The sequence below is a fragment of the Molossus molossus genome, unplaced genomic scaffold (assembly GCF_014108415.1).
Source record: "Molossus molossus isolate mMolMol1 unplaced genomic scaffold, mMolMol1.p scaffold_m16_p_18, whole genome shotgun sequence".
Classification (NCBI taxonomy): Eukaryota; Metazoa; Chordata; class Mammalia; order Chiroptera; family Molossidae; genus Molossus; species Molossus molossus.
In genome coordinates this window covers 60,959,050-60,976,744 of record NW_023425353.1, presented here as the reverse complement: position 1 = coordinate 60,976,744, position 17,695 = coordinate 60,959,050, and the positions used below count along the sequence as shown (strand labels likewise).

At 43.2% G+C, this 17,695-nt stretch overlaps 1 protein-coding gene across 5 annotated transcripts in view; it reads right to left on the bottom strand.

Moving 5' to 3' along the window:
- KIF15 (kinesin family member 15) overlaps positions 1-17,695 on the bottom strand; it is a 55,558-nt gene that overhangs the window by 420 nt on the left and 37,443 nt on the right. For 2 of the 5 annotated variants that reach the window (XM_036266546.1, XM_036266550.1), the window contains 15 exons: positions 16,459-16,609; positions 16,163-16,248; positions 15,110-15,179; positions 14,406-14,492; positions 13,371-13,475; positions 12,711-12,833; positions 12,084-12,230; positions 11,089-11,190; positions 10,641-10,805; positions 8,399-8,508; positions 4,217-4,289; positions 3,721-3,758; positions 1,606-1,771; positions 1,261-1,392; positions 812-946 (listed from right to left, as the gene is read on the bottom strand). In XM_036266546.1, the coding sequence (XP_036122439.1) occupies positions 887-946; positions 1,261-1,392; positions 1,606-1,771; positions 3,721-3,758; positions 4,217-4,289; positions 8,399-8,508; positions 10,641-10,805; positions 11,089-11,190; positions 12,084-12,230; positions 12,711-12,833; positions 13,371-13,475; positions 14,406-14,492; positions 15,110-15,179; positions 16,163-16,248; positions 16,459-16,609 (1,615 nt within the window). In that variant the 3' untranslated portion in view covers positions 812-886. Of the gene's footprint in view, positions 1-811; positions 947-1,260; positions 1,393-1,605; positions 1,772-3,720; positions 3,759-4,216; positions 4,290-6,178; positions 6,204-8,398; positions 8,509-10,640; positions 10,806-11,088; positions 11,191-12,083; positions 12,231-12,710; positions 12,834-13,370; positions 13,476-14,405; positions 14,493-15,109; positions 15,180-16,162; positions 16,249-16,458; positions 16,610-17,695 lie in introns of those variants that run through there. The other 3 variants (XM_036266547.1, XM_036266548.1, XM_036266549.1) reach the window with 3 other exon arrangements.

Below are 17,695 nucleotides of genomic sequence, written 5' to 3'. Positions count from 1 at the left end.
GCACACAGTTCAGTGTCCATCACGTGGTGAGTGAGTAAAATGTGGCACGCCCACGCAATAGAATATTACTTGCGATCAAAAGGCACAACGAGCCCTGGCCGGTTTGGCTCAGCGGTTAGAGCGTCCACCTGCGGTCCGGAGAGACCCGGGTTCGGTTCCCGCTAAGGGCACGTACCTCGGTTGCAGTTTGTCCCCGGCCCTGGTTGGTCGTGCGGATGGCAGCCACTCAATGTGTCCCTTTCACATCGATGTTTCTCTCTATCTCTCTCTTCCTCTCTCTCCCTCCCACTCTGTCTGTACAAAAAATGGAAAAATGTCCTCGAATGAGGATAAAAAAAAAAAAAAAAAGGCACGACGAGCTAATGCACAGAAGTCCCTTGAAGGCAGGGCATTTTGCGTGGTTCACAGATGACCAGTGCCCGGCATACAGTACGTGTTCATTAAGTGTATGTTGCACAAGTGAATGAACCATGTGAATCACTTTATTGGACTGTTTATTTGAAAAAGATTTATTACATTTTGAAAAATGGCCACGTTTACAGTCATAAAAATGCTCATCAGAATACTTCAAGTAAGAATACAAAAATAATCTCTATTAAAAAGTTTGCTTTTTATACATGCTGCACCATCAGCCATGACCTCACGGCAAGTTTTAGGGCCACTGACTACTGTGGGGCTTCTGCTCTAAGACGTGGGGGATCAGGTCAGTATCGAAGGAAAACAAGGACATGGCCGGCGTCCGCCCTACACATCAACTACAGGCTTTTATTGGTTAAAGGCTAAGCGTTTCCCCAGTATTCAGTTGACTTACAGCCTCGCAATGGGTGGTGTCCTGTGCACAGCAGATTGCTGACTGCCACCGATGTGCACAGGTGCAGAATGGTCATCAGAAACTCTTTTTCATTTCTTTTAAAAATATATTTTCAGCACGTAACTTTTCTGTCTCCTGGTAAGTAATTTTTTAAAAAAGGAAAAGAAAAGAAAGTAAGGCTCTAATTCTTACAGGAAGAGTTATTCTTGACATTCATTAACTTTATATTTCAAATTAAAACTAGTTTTTAAATTTGTAAACTACTTAACATTATCAGAAATGTGATGCATATGAAAAGTGAATTATCCTTAGAATAGCAATGACTAAGTTGTTTTGAATTCAGGAAGTTCCCTAACGAAGCAGTTAAGTGATTCAACAATTAAATTAATTTTTAATTAAAGAATCATTTAGAAACAGGGTGAGTGTCTCCAGAACAGTTTCCAGTTTACCTCGGCGAGCCGGACGTTCTCCCTCCGCAGCCGCACCACGTAGTGAATCTTCTGGTTTGGGTTTTGGTGACCTAGCAACTTGCCATTTTCCTCAGCGAGACACTCCACCTGCTTCCTCAACACTTCCATCTCCTGCAGGTAATCAACCCAGGGAGGAGAACATGAGCTGCTCTTCATTTTTAGGAAGGAATGGGATTTCCTGCCTTCCGCGAACGCAGGGAGAGAGACACAGCTGTGCATGTGCTCCAGCGGGTCTGAACCAGGGACACCCGGACAGTCTTACTCTTATGGGCTCTACTGAGTCACACGGCCCAAGTACAGGACAAAATACACACACAAATGCACCTGGAATGTCCTCTCTCTCTCTTCATATAATTCTTCCAGCTTTGATCTCAGTTGTTCCTTTTCTTGGAATGCTTTAGACTCCAAAGTTCTGGTTCGTTCGACTTCCTTGGTCATTCTCAGGCAGGCCGTCTCTTTGTTCTGGAGGGCACTCTGGACTTCATCTAGGCTACAACAATAAATAGCCCTTGCTGATATTCCAAAGAATCACGATCACAAAACAGCACTTGAATTAGACGTGTTCCACCCGAGCCCAGGGTGTTGGTTTGAAAGCAGGACTACTCTCAAGTCCGCCTCTGGCAGCCAGCATGGGAAGGTCACCAGGCCAATGTCTGTGCTATGTCCATGACGCCAGCCTGCTCTTTTTTTTTGTACGTGCCCCTTAGCGGGAACCAAACCCGGGACACTCTGGTCCACAGGCCGATGCTCCAACCACTGAGCCAAACCGGCCAGGGCACCAGTCTGCTCTTTTACTGAACAACAATTAATCTATTGGGCAGTGTTTTCAGACCACAGTCCAGGGACCCTCCGAAGGACTGCATGTGGGGGCTCTGGTGTTCTCTCGGCTCACCTGGAGCTGTTCTACACGTCTTAGGTACTATGCTTTAGTTTGGTAAAAGGCTGAGGCATGGCAGACACTACAGCTGCCTAGCCAAAGCCAAACTCCTGCTTCTGCCTTTTTTATAAAAACTGATTGTATTGCCCAGCTGGTGTGGCTCAGTGGATTGAGCATCATCCCACGGACTGAGAGGTCCCTGTTCGATTCCCAGTCAGGGCACATGCCCAGGTTGTGGGCTCGATCCCCAGGAGGGGGCGTACAGGAGGCAGCTGATCGATGTTTCTCACATTGATGTTTCTCTCTCCCTTCCTCTCTCTAAAAAATCAGTAACACAAACACACACATATAAAAACTCATTTCTGGGGGGGGAAGGGAAGAGGGAGAAGAAGCATGCCCGTTTCTCAAAGGTTACTAGGTAAGACCTGGCCTAAGCTAAGCATGGCTCTACCTATTTCACTGCGACTGCTAAGTCTGGCCAAGGGGACACAAATCATGGCTCTACCTATTTCACTGCGACTGCTAAGTCTGGCCAAGGGGACACAGATCGATCCTTGGGGGCTCGCGTACACATTTGGATGACACAATGTCAAAAATCGCTGCAGGAGTCTGGGGCTGACAAAACTGTGCCATTTTGGGGAGTGTGCTTCACTTGCTCACAATGTGGGCTCCTGTCCGTTCCAGGGATAACGTATCACGGAGACTTTTGGTTAAGGGATTATGAAATAAATTACAGGCCAACTTACACAGCTTTTAATCTTTTTGCTAGAAGGTCTCAAATGGGTATTATGTCTAAAATGGCTGCAATTCTACCAATCATACAGCTGGACTGTCATAGCTCCTGTAAGTAGTCCAGACTTCTGTCCTGGCTCTCCAACTACCTGGCTGGAAGCCAGTCCCTGAACAGCTCCCATGCGGATGAAAATACTGAAGAACAAGCTGTTCCACATCCATCCGCTTTGATTCTATGAAGCAAATGACTCAATGACTGGGTAACAAATCTTTCACAAGGTGGTTGGTCTTTGTCATCTGATCATTTAAAAGAAAATGTTGATGCCATGTCGCTATGTAATTTTTGGCACATTAACCTGAACGCAGTTCTAATGGCCGACTAAGAGAACTCCACCCAAACTCCTTCCACTGCCATTTACTTACTGCGCATTCCTGTCAATAAAAACAGAAAATGGAGCAGAACTATTGATGCAAACTGCTGTCCCAGTCCAGAATGAAACAACAAAGTGAGCTGCCTGCGGGAAAGCAGTAAGAGAAAGTGCACGGACAGTGCACCGCCACGAAGACTTCACCAGGCATAGCGACTATAAAACGTCCTCCAGGGAAGCCAAGCCTTTCCTGGCACTTGTTTCTTTCGAGTCTTTTTGGAATAGCTTCCTGCAAGGACCCCTTTAGCAAGAGGTATTTAGGAAAACAATTCTGTAAACATCTAGTATGTTCACAAGTCACTTCAGAAGGAAAGAAGTTACTTACCTGTGGATATAACGAATACTTCTTCCCTTAGAGAATAAAGAAAAGGTCAAGAATTTGATTCACAGAACTGCACTTACTCTGCTTTCGTTCTCAGCATTTCTTCAACTAACTTATTCTGTATGATTAAAAGAAAGAAAAAGATGGCGTAAGTTCCTAACATTGCTAAAAAAAATGGATTGAAAGTAACCAGTCCACTCTCCCTCATGGTAACAAAATCAATTAAACCAACATCCTTCCTACAGTCCCAGCTGCACACACAGCAAGGGGCTTTCTACGCATAAGATTTCATGTACTGTGCCGAGACCCCAAACAGGCACTCAGTCCTTCCGAATGGCCAGCTGCCTGGGTGTGCGGAGCAGTAGCTTCTTGCCATGTGAGCAAGATGACAAAATTCTCTCTTAACTCTCAGCTATGTCTAAATACTGACAGTAATATCAAACTTAACAGTGGGAATACAGAAAAGACAAAAATTCCAATAGTAAATGGGTTCTACAATATATAACCATAAATGCTAACTCTAAAAGCACTTCTTATACAATAAAAAACTATTATGTAAAAAAAAAAAAATCATACTTTAGCAAGTCTTTCTTTGATAAGTTCTTCTTGTTCATTCTTCAGTTGTTGGTCGTCCGGATGATCCTGTTCGCTGCATAGATTGAAGGGAGGATAGGGAAACACTCCAAATATGTCCAAGTACCATTTCATGTCTATTACATGCAACAATGCCAAGTTGTGCAGAAAAAGCCAACTCAGTGGTGATGAAGTAAGGTAGCACACTTGATAAATGTCACCGACACACAAGAATGACATAGGGTACCTCCCCAGAATTCAGATTCCCTTCCATACAAAAGTGAGGTGAGCAAAGCTGAGAATCTAATCAAGGCTTGGCTGAAAGTAAAACAGAGTAGAAACTTAGTGGTATCATCTGAAGATCAAATGTGGGCAAAAGGGGGCTGAGGGAAGGGCAGCCCAGGAGTCTGTATGACTGGGATCAGTTGGGAGGGGCCTCTATGGAGCCGGAAGGGTTCCTCTGGGCTCCCCCAGAGCCTTGCTGCCCCTCCCTTTCCTCGGATTTCAGTCAGTTGGCAATCGCCGACACTGGCCACCCACGCATGTCGACACCAGGAAGCAGTGTCCCCAACACCAGACATGAATCTCTTCATGAAAAAATCCTCTGTATGAAGAAAATTATATTCTGGGTGAGACAGCAGTATCATGTGAACTTGATCAATCTGAGTCGATCTGTGAGCCTGTCCAGGTCAGGATAACGAACTGAGTTGCTGTGAGTGGACCCTGGACCCCCCAGGAGAATCTGCTCAAAGGCCACAGCTTCTCTAGCAATCTCTCTTACTGAGGAGTAAAAACAGAGTTTCTTGAAGGAAAACAGAAGACAGAGTAATTTCTTTCTCCTAATGAATCTGGCAGCCCAGGTTCATGAGACCTCAACAGGAAAACACCCGAAATCATCAGGGAAGATGATTTTCTTTGCTCTAATCCAGGAGTGGGTAAACTTTCTGTCAGCAACCAGACAGAAGATATTCTAGGCTTTGCGAGCCATAAGGTCTGGGTCATAGCTGTCAGTGTGGCTGTTGTCATGCAAAAGGAGCCACAGCAATATTTAAATGAATGGACATGACTGTGCTTCAATAAAACTTTATTTGCCACACAGGCTATGGGCTAGATTTGACCCCTCACTTGCTTTCTTTTTCCTTATTACTACGGGATTGATTTGTCTTCCCTCTGTCAATCCCTGGGCCAACCACTTGCCGGGCTGCCTGGGAGGTGTGGGGGAACATACAGGGCAGGTGGGACTCGGGAGGAAACGATAGCAGGTGGAGATGGCGCCCTCGCACGAGGAGGAGGAGAAAGGCCACCATCAGGCAAGAGCCCCACGGCCTCTGAGAGGGCAAAGCCCAGAGGGCACAGGAGAGCTGTGCTCAGACAAGGGCTCCTGGTAGAACCAACGAGGAGGCTCCCAGAGCCTGCGTCCCCTACTGGGGGAGTCCCAGCCCAGGGAACTTGGCTGCTGTGTCGATGTCCCTCGAAACGGTGCTGGTTTGGAAGCTCAGCTAGGGATGAGGCCAGGAGCCTGGAGGGCCACGCTGGGGGGCTCTCACCTGTCAGTGTCGCGGTCGTCTCGGCACCGCTGCAGTGACCAGCTCTGCAACTGAGAGGTGCTGCTACCCAAGGAGGTGGAGACACGTGGCGCAGCCGCACACATTCAGGGGAAGAGGGGCTGTGGCAGGGGCGCTGCTCCCAGTGCAGAGAAGTCACAGGGGCGGGGGCTATAGTGTTCATCTATCCTAACCTCTCATGAAGAAGTTTCTGTATGGCTCTTCAAAAATAGGAACACGAGGCCTGACCAGTGTGGCTCAGTGGCTGAACGTCGAATTGTCTCTTGATCAAAGACAGTATGCCAAGTACAACGCTTTTCCTTAATACGACTGGACATGGGGTGGAGCCTACGGAAACCAGGGAGCACACTGTGGATTATCTGCATCAGAATCACCCAGAAGGGGACGTGAAGTCTCTAAAGAGCGTCTCTGATGCTCAGTAACACCTGAAAGGGACCATTTAGAAATAGTCATTCGCTGTTTAACGACAGAGATAGATACATTCTGAGAAATGTGGTGTCAGGTGATTCCGTCATTGTGTGAACATCATAGGGCTCACTACACACACCCAGCCTACGCACCGCTAGGTCAGATCTAGCCTATTGCTCCTGGGCTACCAGCCTGTACAGCCAGTCACTATACAAAACTACACGACATTAAACGCAGTAAGAGGCACAGTCAACACAGACATGAGAGGCTGCTGCCAGTGTAACACGCACAGTTTCTTTGTGAGTAGAAAAAGTACAGTCTAAAGTAAAACCAGTGACAGTCACTCGGTATCACTATCAAGTAGGTACATAGCTGCATGTGCTACACTCTAATACAACTGGCAGTGCAGCAGGCTTGTTGACACCAGCATCACCACAAACACTGGGGGAGGCGTTGCTGTGACGTTATGACAGCTGTGATCTCTGGGTATGACTCTTCAGCTCCACTCCAACCTTGTGGGACCTCCTTGTGCACGCAGTCCGTCCTGACGGAAGCGGATTATGCAGCCCATGGCTGCAGGTTGTCAGCACAGCCACCATTATCGTCCTCAGACACCTGTTGTCTCACTGAGGTTTTGGGCAGTGCAGCTCAGGACTGATCTGGACAGGGCTGGGAGCTGCAGGAGCGGGAAAGTCTGTGGAAGACCTTCTGGCACCAGCAGGAACAGCAGACACCCCTAATCTGGGAACCTGAATTCAGTAAGAGCCTCTGTCCCAAAGAGGCCCTATTTGATTCACTTCAACTTGCCGCATAATTTTACAGGCCACTCTCATCTCCAATCTCTCACTCAGAGTTGACAACAGACAGGATCACAATTCTACCTTGTCTACTAATAACTTCCATTTATTGACTGCCCTCTGCCAAGCATGGGTACCAGTACTTTATACACATTATTTGTGGTCTTTAAAACACCTAATGAGAGCTATCATTTTCTTCATTTTACTGCTAAGGAAACAGGCTCAAAAATGTTCAAAGTCACATGACTTTCAAGTGTCGGAGACAGGATACAGCCTGGGTGTGGTTGCCCGTGACACTGTGCCATCAGCAAATACAATTCAAACACTGCCTAAGCTGAAGCCCAAAGCCAGGGAAAGGCTCCTCTGGAGAGCTGCTGCCCAGGAGCTGTCCCTGGACCACGGGTCATGAAGCAAAACCAAGACAAGAAATGCTCCATTTCTGCAGGACCTCTCGAATCGTATCTTGTTGATGGATTTGCTCCCTGTTTCTTTTTAAACAGAAGTAAACAGACAGTTTGGTTCAAGTATTTCACATGTCTAAAATAAATTTTTTTTTTATCCTCACCCGAGGACATTTTTGCATTTATCTTTAGATACAGCGGGAGGGAGAGAGGGAGGAAGAGAGAGAGAGAAACATCAATGTGAGAGAGACATATCAACTGGTTGCCACCCACATGAACCCAATCAGGGCTGGGGACAAACTGCAACCAAGGTATGTGCCCTTAGCGGGAACCAAACCTGGGTCTCTCTGGTCCATGGGCCGACACTCTAACCACTGAGCCAAACCAGCCAGGGCTGATATTAATTTTAACAGCTCTACAACAATGCAAAGGTTCATAAAGTAGGTAAGATCATGAACGACTTAGTCTCGCACTCTGGAAAAAGCAACACCCTCATCAAACCTGATTAAAAGCAAGGAAAAAAATACGAACAACAAAATGGCAATAAATACATATCAATCAACAATTGAATCCAAAAAAAAAACAAGAACAGAAACAGACTCATAGATACAGAGCACATCTTGACAGTTGCCAGATGGGCGGGGCTGGGGACATGGGTGAGAAGGGTGAAGGGACTGAGAAGCACACACTGGTAGTTACAGAACAGTCACGGGGATGTAAAGGACAGCACAGGGAATATAGTCAATGACACTCTAATAACTGTGTATGGTGTCAGATGGGTATGACATTTACTGAGATGATCATTTAGTAAGTTATATACTGTCTAATCACTGGGGTGTACACCTGAAACTAATATAATACTGTATGTCAACTATAATTGAAAAATAAAAAAATGATTTCAAATAAAACGAACAGCGATGACCGAGAAACCAGTGTGTATTCCAACCTCCTCCGTTTCACTAGACCCAGGCAGGCCACAACCGAGTCCACAGAGTTCAAGTGGCTCTTTCTCACCTGCTGTCCTTTTGTCTTTTAAGATCATCCAGCTGCCCTTGCAGGAGCCAGTTTTTCTCTCTCAACTGCTGAGCTTCCAGGCGTAGGTTATCCATTTCACTCAACTGCTCCTAATGACACACAAAATGTGTTTTCAGAAAACAAAAGACAATAGGCATCACTGTGCTCCCCAAGGCCATGACTGAGACAGCTATTTCTCTTTTAAGCTTCTCCTATGCAAAGAACACTGCACTGGATGACAGTGGATGAAAAGCTGACTGGCAAGCTCTTGGGGGCCTGGAAGTATGATTCAGTCTCATACCCAGTGTCTTAAAGGTATCACTGATTCATTACAATTCCTTTATGAGAAAAGATGACAAAACGTCTCTACTTTGGTAAATGTTCTATTTCATTCTATTTAATAGATTCTACTTTTCTAATTTAAATACTTAATTGATTCTAACTGAAAATCAGGAGCATAACCATCTAGGAGAAACAAATACTTGTCTGTCTGCAAGGAGATTTTTTTTGGATCCTCACCCAAGGATATGTTGTCATTAATTCAGAGGGAGAGAATGAGAGAAACATCAGTCAGTTGCCTCCCGTTGCACCCTGACCAGGGGGATCAAACCCGTGACCTAGGTATGTGCCCTGACTAGGAATCAAACCCAAAACCTTTTGTTGCTCGGCACGACGCTCCAACCAAGTGAGTAACCCAGCCAGAGCAAGGAGTATCCTTTTTGACTTAGTTCTACTTGTCTATTGTTTGATTTCTATAAACCTGATCCAATTTCTTCCGAGTACCAAGATCATGCAAATCTGGGTGACAGCCACATTCCTGAGATAGCAGCATACTGAGGTCTTCCCTAAATAAAAAGGTTAGGAATGATCCCCTCCACAAGAAAAAGTTTAAGAGTGATACCTTCTTACCCTGGCTAGTGTGGCTCAGTGGCTAGAGGGCCGGCCGATGGACCAAAGGGTCTCAGGTTCTATTCTGGTCAAGGGCACGTACACCTGGGTTGCAGGTTATATTCCTGGCCCTTGCTGGGTGTGAGGGAGGCGACCAATCGATGTGTCTCTCTCACATCAATGTTACTATCTCCCCCCAATCCTCCCTTCCACTCTGGTCTAAAAATCAATGTAAAAAATATCCTCAGGTGAGGATCAAAAAAAAAAAAAAAAAAGATTGATATCACCTTCATAAACTTTACCCCACTAGGTTACAGTAAGCTAATTTTGTTCCTAAATAAAAACTCCTGTAGAGCAATGACCTTCCAGGCTAAGTGCTGCAGGGTAGCATCCTCCTCACCCTCCTCCCACACGTACACCTGCACACCACCTTCCCAGACATTCCTCCACACACTCCCCTCACACTAACACCATGCCTCCATGTACCTGGGGGAAAAACACTAGAAGGAAGTTTGAAAGAATGGAGAGCAAGAGAAAAGTATTTTTGGTATGCCCCACCCCCACCCCCAGCATGCCCACATCATTCCCTTCCCCTCTTCTTCCCTCTCAGGCTGCATCTCCTAAACTCTAGGGGACCCCAGGAGACTTGCAACCAGGGGCGCAATGGGCAGCGGCAGCTCATCGGGGCTAACCCCCTGACCCTGTTCCCAAGGCCCCTTTTCTCTGACTTCCCAGGGAGCCAAGTCAGCCCTACAAGGCCTCTCTCCTGTGGCTTCTTCTATCCTAAGCCCTTCTTGTTTCACTGTCCCCAGCTTTAATAAGCATAAAGAAATAAAAATAAAAAAATAAATAAAACAAAAATAAAGAGAAAAGTATTTTTAACTAGCATAAATGCCTCCACAGCATTAAGAAAAAGTTAATAATACAAAAATGGGAGAAGGGTAGAGTTCACAGAAACGGGAAAACGCAAGGTGCTCAATCTTACTCCTAATAAGAAAAATACAAACTTAACACTACAGTGAGATAATATGCTTTAGCCAATAAAATGGCCAAGGTCTAGAAGTCAAACAGCCTATGATAAAGAGCAGCTGGTGCAGCCGTATGATGCTACCATCGCATACAAACCCAAGGGGCAGGGAGACAATGCTCAGACTGTCACAGTCACACAAAAGCTCAATAAGGAACAAGCGACACCGGGAGCCTCCAGAACAGCAGTAGTTTGGAGTCAGAGGTGAGAGGAAGGCTGCTCTGCCTACCCTGAGTTCTGTGCCTTCGAATGTTGTATCCTCAGTAACCATGAAAGATAATACCTATTTTAAAACATTAAGTTCAATGGAAACAATGACCCAGTTACCTTCATTCTGAGGATCTCAGCGTTTTTGACTTCTCTATCTTCACTTAGCTTTGTTACAAGGTGTTGCAAAGAAATCTTAGAGGCTCGTCCATCTTCTATCTCTCGTTCTTGTGTTTCCAGGAGTTTTGCCAAATGTGTTTGAAAATGAGGTGGTGTTTTAGGGCTCTAAAATAAAATAAAATTTCATCCAAACAAATCATTAAGTGATGTTATAAATTCATTTTAAATGTGTATGCCAAGCACACAGAAAACAGGCTATTTAGCTTGTTATTCTAAATTTTGTCTCAGTAAAACACAGAAAACATTGTTACCTTTTTATCAAGTAAAAAGCAGAAAAGGGCTTAGTGAAAAATGCTTTTCTATAAAAAGACAAAGCTACGGTCTTAGTCATTTCCAAACTTTTATCAATCATACTCCTCCTGAAACACACTCTTTTTCTGGAAAGTACCTGGGGATATTCAGCAGCAGAATCCATCACATGTTCTAGTTGCCTCATTTTGAAGTGATATTCGTTCTTCTTCTGTTCTACTTCGTCTTTCTTTTGGTTTAACTAGAAAATGACAGATGTAAGGTAACGAGTTAGAAAATAAAGGGGCCCATCGTCCAGTTACAATAGCCGGTCTTCCCAAGGTAAGCAGAAATAGGCTTTTCCATTTTTTTTATTTGATTAATAGTTTGAAAAGTAGTGATACATTAAAACCAAAAACACCACAGGAATTTTTAGAATTTTTTCCCAAAGAATAGTTTATTAATTTTTAGAGAGAGAGGGAGGGAGAAACCAATATGAGAGAGCAACATTGATCAGTTGCCTCCTGCACACCTCCTGCCAGGGATCGAGCCACAACCTGGGCATGCGCCCTGACCAGGAAGAGAAACAGCAACCTTTCGATGCATGGGACAACACCTAACCAAGCCACACCAGCCAGGGCACCACAGCAATTTTTAAAATGATAAATTTCAAATTCTGGAGCTGCCATTATGTCTGCATACCTTAGTTAGTGCTATAACCCTCACATCTCCCTTCTCTCACAAATGTATTTACAGTTAAAAAAATAAAATAAAATTTGTTCTTAAGTTTAAAAAATGATCAAAAGGGGAGGGAGGGGGAGAGGGGAATCAGTGGGGGGAAAAGGAGAAACATCTGTAACAAAAATTAATTAATAAAAAATAAATTAATTAAAAAAAAATGATCAAAAGGTCATTTGAAGAAAATACAAAATATAAAACAGCAGTCCTAAAAAGAGGGTGAAAATCAGCTATAACCTCACCACAGTGGTTAGAACTTGCAGGCACCTGTCAAGGGTTGAGGGTGGGCAGGAAGACAGCCAAGCAAGTCTGAATCCACGGGAGCAAGCAAGTCCTTGAGAGCCCACAAGCAGCTGCCGACACCTCAGTGCGCAGTGAGCCAAGCAGAGACCGGTAACATGTGGCCCTGCAGCTCACCTCTTGCTGAAGCTCCTGGATCAGGGCCTCCTTCCTGGTCAGCTCCTCCTGGGCAGACTGCAGGAGCGCTGAGTGCTTCTTCGAGGCCTCAGTGAGCGTATTCAGCTGCTCAGTAGCATGAGCCAGGTCCTCACAGAGCATGTCCCTCTGTTAGGAGACAATCCCCACAAAAGCAGAATTTAATTGTGGTTTTCCAGTAAGGATTTGCAAATCATAACTATGTGTGATTTTTAAAAGGTTAAGAAAGTTTAAGCGAGCACTTGCCATTCCAAGACAACCAAGCAGTTAGCACTGGTGGACAGGCCTAGAGATCACTATTGCAGTACATTCATACAGGTGTTCAACTGAGGCTTAATTACACTCGCCTTTCCCTTCCCTCACCTCCAGGGTCAGCTATAGGAACCCACCATGGTGTCAGCACAAATGAATGAAAATAAACCGACTAGATAAAATATAACGATGTCACTCTTATCATTAATGCCTAATTACCCTGGGGAAAGTAGCTCTACTTGAGACTTATTCCTTTAAAAAAATCCCCTATTTACTCACTAATAACCTCCATATACACATATAAATATTGACAAATAATAAAGCAAAAAAAAAGGAGTCATGATGTGTTAACATTACCTCTATGTCTTCAGAGAGTATTCTTAGTCTAAGTGTTTCTTTCAAATCCAGAATTTCCGCTTCTTGTCTCTTAATTAGCACTTTGCTTTCTTCTTTGTCAACCAATGCACAGTCATATTTACACTGCACAAAAGAAAGTCATGGCGTGAGAGCTATCTGCTGTATGATCTGTACTTTTAGATTAAAATAACCTAAGAATGAGTCAGAGTTCCAAGGTGATGACCAGATTAACACTAATTAATTCAACACCTACTTATTAAATGAAGGACTGGAAGAAGAAATGAATGGATGGCAAAAAGGGGTGGAAAAGTCCCGCAGGTGTCGGTGAAAGAACATCTGGTTTTGCCATCGCTATCAGAAATAAAGGGGGAGGGCAGCAAACTCCACGTGGAGCAGAGGAGGGGGAACACTGACGGAAACCCTCACCCTGCTGCAAGGGAAGGAGCAAGCATCCCCATTTAACTTAGATACACTCATGCTGCACGGTAGCACATTAAGGCTCTGCCGGATCTGCAAACACAGACCCTGTTGAGCTGTAACCAGTGTTTCCAAATCGATCTGATCACAGAATGTCTTTCTGGGTGCATTTGTTAACCTCTTGAGGAGTCTATGAAGTGTGTGCTCATGCTCAATTTAATAAGCTTGCTGGTGAGAACTTACATTGATGTCCTTCAGCTCTTGCTTCAGGGTGTCTATGGTTTCTGTTTTCTCACAGACTGATGTCCTTAGCTCCTGGATCTGGCTCATGAGGTCAGCTACAACTTCCTGACGAGGACAGAAATAATATCTTCACACCCAATGACATTAAGGAAATCATTTAAAAATGACAGATTGCTGCCCTGTCTGGTGTGCTCCGTGGTTAGAGCGTTGGCCTGCGCACGGAGATTTCAGGTTTGATCCCTGGTCAAGATGCATCCCCTGCCCAGGTCGAGGTCATGTGGGAGGCAACCAACTGATGTGTTTCTCTCACATGGATATTTCTCTCTCTCTCCCTCCCTCCCTTCCACTCTCTCTAAAAAGCAATGAAAAAAATATCCTCAGTGAGGATTTAAAAAAATAACACATAAATAAAATGACTGATGGTTTATCTTTCCTACTAAGTCAGTTTCATTTGAGGAAAATATGTCACATTACATTAATGATGTTCTCAATTTATTTTAATGGCTTTATACCATATTACTTTATCATTTGCTTTGGTTATAAGAACGAGTAAGAGTTAGACATATAAGGAATTTATGGCTAATTTTATACTTGGAAATACATATATTTATTATTCTAGCTAACGTCAACACCAGGGATTTGGGAATTTGTATCACGGGACTCAGAGTCAACAAGAAAGGGCTAACAGTTAAAAGGGACAGGAAATGGCCAGAACGATGTGGCTCAGTAGTTGAGCATCGACTCATGCACCAAGAAGTCACAGGTTCAATTCCCAGTCAGGGCACATGCCCAGGTTGTGGGCCCAATCCCCAGTGGGGTACATGTAGGAGACGGCCAATCAATGTTTCTATCTCTCTCTCCCTCTCCCTTCCTCTCTCTCTAAAATCAATAAAGAAAATAATTTTTTTTTAAATCAATAAAAACATATTAAAAAACAAAAAACAAAATGCTAGCTATCAGTTACCCTGAGAGCAGGAGAATGCAAGGTTAAAGCAACATTTAAAAAAAAAATACACAGCTTCAACTGCTACCCACCTTGTCAGCATCTCTAGACTTCTCCAAAGAACTGATGACTTTTTCAGTAGCGCACAAACTCTCTTCTAGTTTCTGTACTTTTGCCATCTATGGGGAAAAAATAATTACTTTTAGAAAAAGAATTAAATCACAAAATTAACCACATACATAAAAAAAAAAAAATTGAAGCCGAGGCCTAGTAGCTCAGTTGGTTAGTACGCCGTCCTGATACACCAAGGTTGTAAGTTTGATCCCCTGGGTCAGGGCACACGTTAAGAATCAACCAATGGGCCCAGCCAGTGTGGCTCACTGGTTGAATATCAACCCATGCAACAAGAGGTCGCCGGTTCAATTCTCAGTCAGGCCACAAGCCCAGTTGTGGGCCCAATTCCCAGTGGGGGGCATGCAGGAGGCAGCCAGTCAATGTTCTCTCTCATCCATGTTTCTATCTCTCTCTCCCTCTCCATTCCTCTCTCTCTAAAAATCAATAAAAATCTATTAAATTTAAAAAAAAAAAAAATCAACCAATGAGTGCATAAATAAGTGGCCATCTGGGACTTAGGAAAAATAGAGTTGAAAAATAATACAAGCAATCAAACACTCCATTTTTTTATTTCCAATTTTCAACATATGAAAGCTGAGACAACTGTTATAATAAACCTTTTTTTCAACATTAGGAAAAATTACACAGCTCAAATTTTAGAGTCGGAGTACAGGACATTTACCTGCTGCTCACACTTGGCCATCTCTTTCTGTTTCTCCTGACGCACAGCCTCAAGAACATCTAAGATTTCTCTGGAAGAGAAATTATACTAATGTCTTCATTCAGTGAAAATGGGTACTGAGTCTATTTGCACAGAAGAGAAAAATGCAATGCAACTAAACTTTATTAGGCACAAACTTGGTGTTAGGTGTTGTATTCCAGTACAAGTCAGAATCTGAACCCATTTTTCCAACACTTATTGAATGAAAACCCATTTTCAAGCCACAACACTTATTTTTCTTCAAAGTACTCTGAGACCCCCAAACATAACATATAACATCTATTGTTTGTTTATTACCTAACTCACTGTGCTAGAATGTAAAACTCACGAGGACAGGGACATTTTGTTCACTGTCTTAGCTCTAAATGTTCTGGTGTTTGCCAGAGCAGTGCCGGGCTTGTGGATATCATATCACTAAGTATTTGAATGAATGACTAAATGTTAACTGTTTCCCAACCAGATGTTCATATCCACTAGATGTATTCACCACTGTATACCACGGCCTAGAGGAGACGCTGTCTCATAGTAAGAACTCTACAAGCATCTGCTGAATAAACAAATACAGATTCTTCTCATTAGACTAATAATCATCCGGTAGACTGAGGCTAAGAGACGGACAGAGAGTACCAAGGAAAAGAACTCAGAGAGAAAGAGAAGAAAGAAAATGGCATTCGTGTTAAGGGACCAGGAGGAAAAAAAGAGCAACTAGAAAGAGTAGTAGAGGCAGAAACAAAAATCAACACCCACCTCCCAATAATAAATACCGTGATTTATTCATAAAAGGTCCTAAGATCACCACCATTCATTTAAAAAGTACTATGGCTAGTTATTGAATGTTTTTAAAAAATTAAAGTTTCTCTACAAAGCCATTTATACAAAAATATGATACTCACTTTGTAATGCTTTAGAAAAAATAACTTTACTGGGTATTAACAATAAAAAAAAAAACCAAAGTAAAGAATGTAGTAGTAAATGATATTCTAGTTAACTAATGGAAAAGATAAAGGCACTCACTTAGAACTGTTTTCTTTATCTTCTTCAAATTGTAATAATAATTTGTTATTGCGTTCTTTTTCTGCCTCAAAAAGCTCCATCAAATTCTAAAAGACAATGTGACATTAGATTTTAAGTAACTGTTACTAGCAATGTGTAGTCAACAAACACATCAAGCACCTTCTGTGTGGCGGGCACCACAGGCCAGGCCTGTACAGGAAGTTGGAAGAGGTCAAAATGGTGCTTGCCCTGCGCTCCAGTGAGCAGTCATACATCCAGGACAAATTCAGGAACAATCGATACCCTTCATAACTTACATTCAGATCAGATTTCAGAGTCTCATTTTCTTTTTTGCAGTTTTGGAGGTTTTTTGAAAGTTGGTCAATTTCAAACTTCATTACTTCTTGTAAGTTTTCATAGGAATCCTGCAGGCAGGCTTTGCTCTCAAGAAGCTTTTCATTTTCTAATCTTTATCAGGAAAACATTTTTACAATAGTAAATATAAACATTAAATGTAGTTCTAAGTCAGATTATTTGCAGTTCAACTGATCCCAGCTACAGCCTGTTCCCTACTTATGGCAGCCTTGACTGGGGAAAGCTCGAGAACTGATGTACCATGTCCACGATGCACGAACATGTAAGACAGACTAAACCACAGCACAGTGTGCTGGACAAGGCAGGGTGGGTGTGTTAGCCTAGAGCCATCTTCTTCCTCATTCTTTCTCCCCTGGTTTCCAACAGACAGGTTTAATTGATTGGCAATCTAGAATGATGTGACCATTTATCAGGGTCAAGATCTAATCCTTGTGTAACTTAGGGACTGGCCATTAATTTAGTTTGGTTGATAGCTCCACTCTATCCATTCATTACATAGTCTCCCAACTCTACGAAGATTTTTCAAGATGGCAAATGTGGTTTCAATCTGAGCAAGAGTGTAAACTCCCCAGGACAGAACTATCTTTTCATTCACATGATTATTATTTACTGCTTTTTAGGTTTTTGTGCTCTGGTTCAGCTCCGCAACATACTGTGACACGTCCAAACATCCAGAGCTCATTCAAGAAGTAGTAAACAATGAACCTGACCTGTGGGCCATCCAAAACAGATGTCCCAGCTTTTACACAGAAGGTTATTAGATTGGGTCTATCTGCTTTACTAACTGAAAGCAGAGCAGAAGCATCTAATTACCAAGTGGTAAAAATCCGTTGCTAAAGACAGGTGTATAGACGATAGATGGTAGGGAGGGAGAACATATGTATTTACAATTCAAACTATACAAATAAAGCAGGCAAAAGAATTCAAGAAACACACAGCGGTGTTGTGCTATTTCCAGCAGGGGAAGGTCCACGAGGGAGTATGAGCAGCCGGGTAAGTGATGTACTCAATGTTAAACCAAGAAACTGAGAAAAATTAAATTGTATCTAATTTAAAAAGCAAGTAATAACTTGATATTTTTAAAACAGAATTTAAGTACCTAGCCAAATATAGTGGATTCTTAGCATTTTAGATCTAGTTCAACTCTAACACGTAAACATGAGGAAATTAAGATCCAGT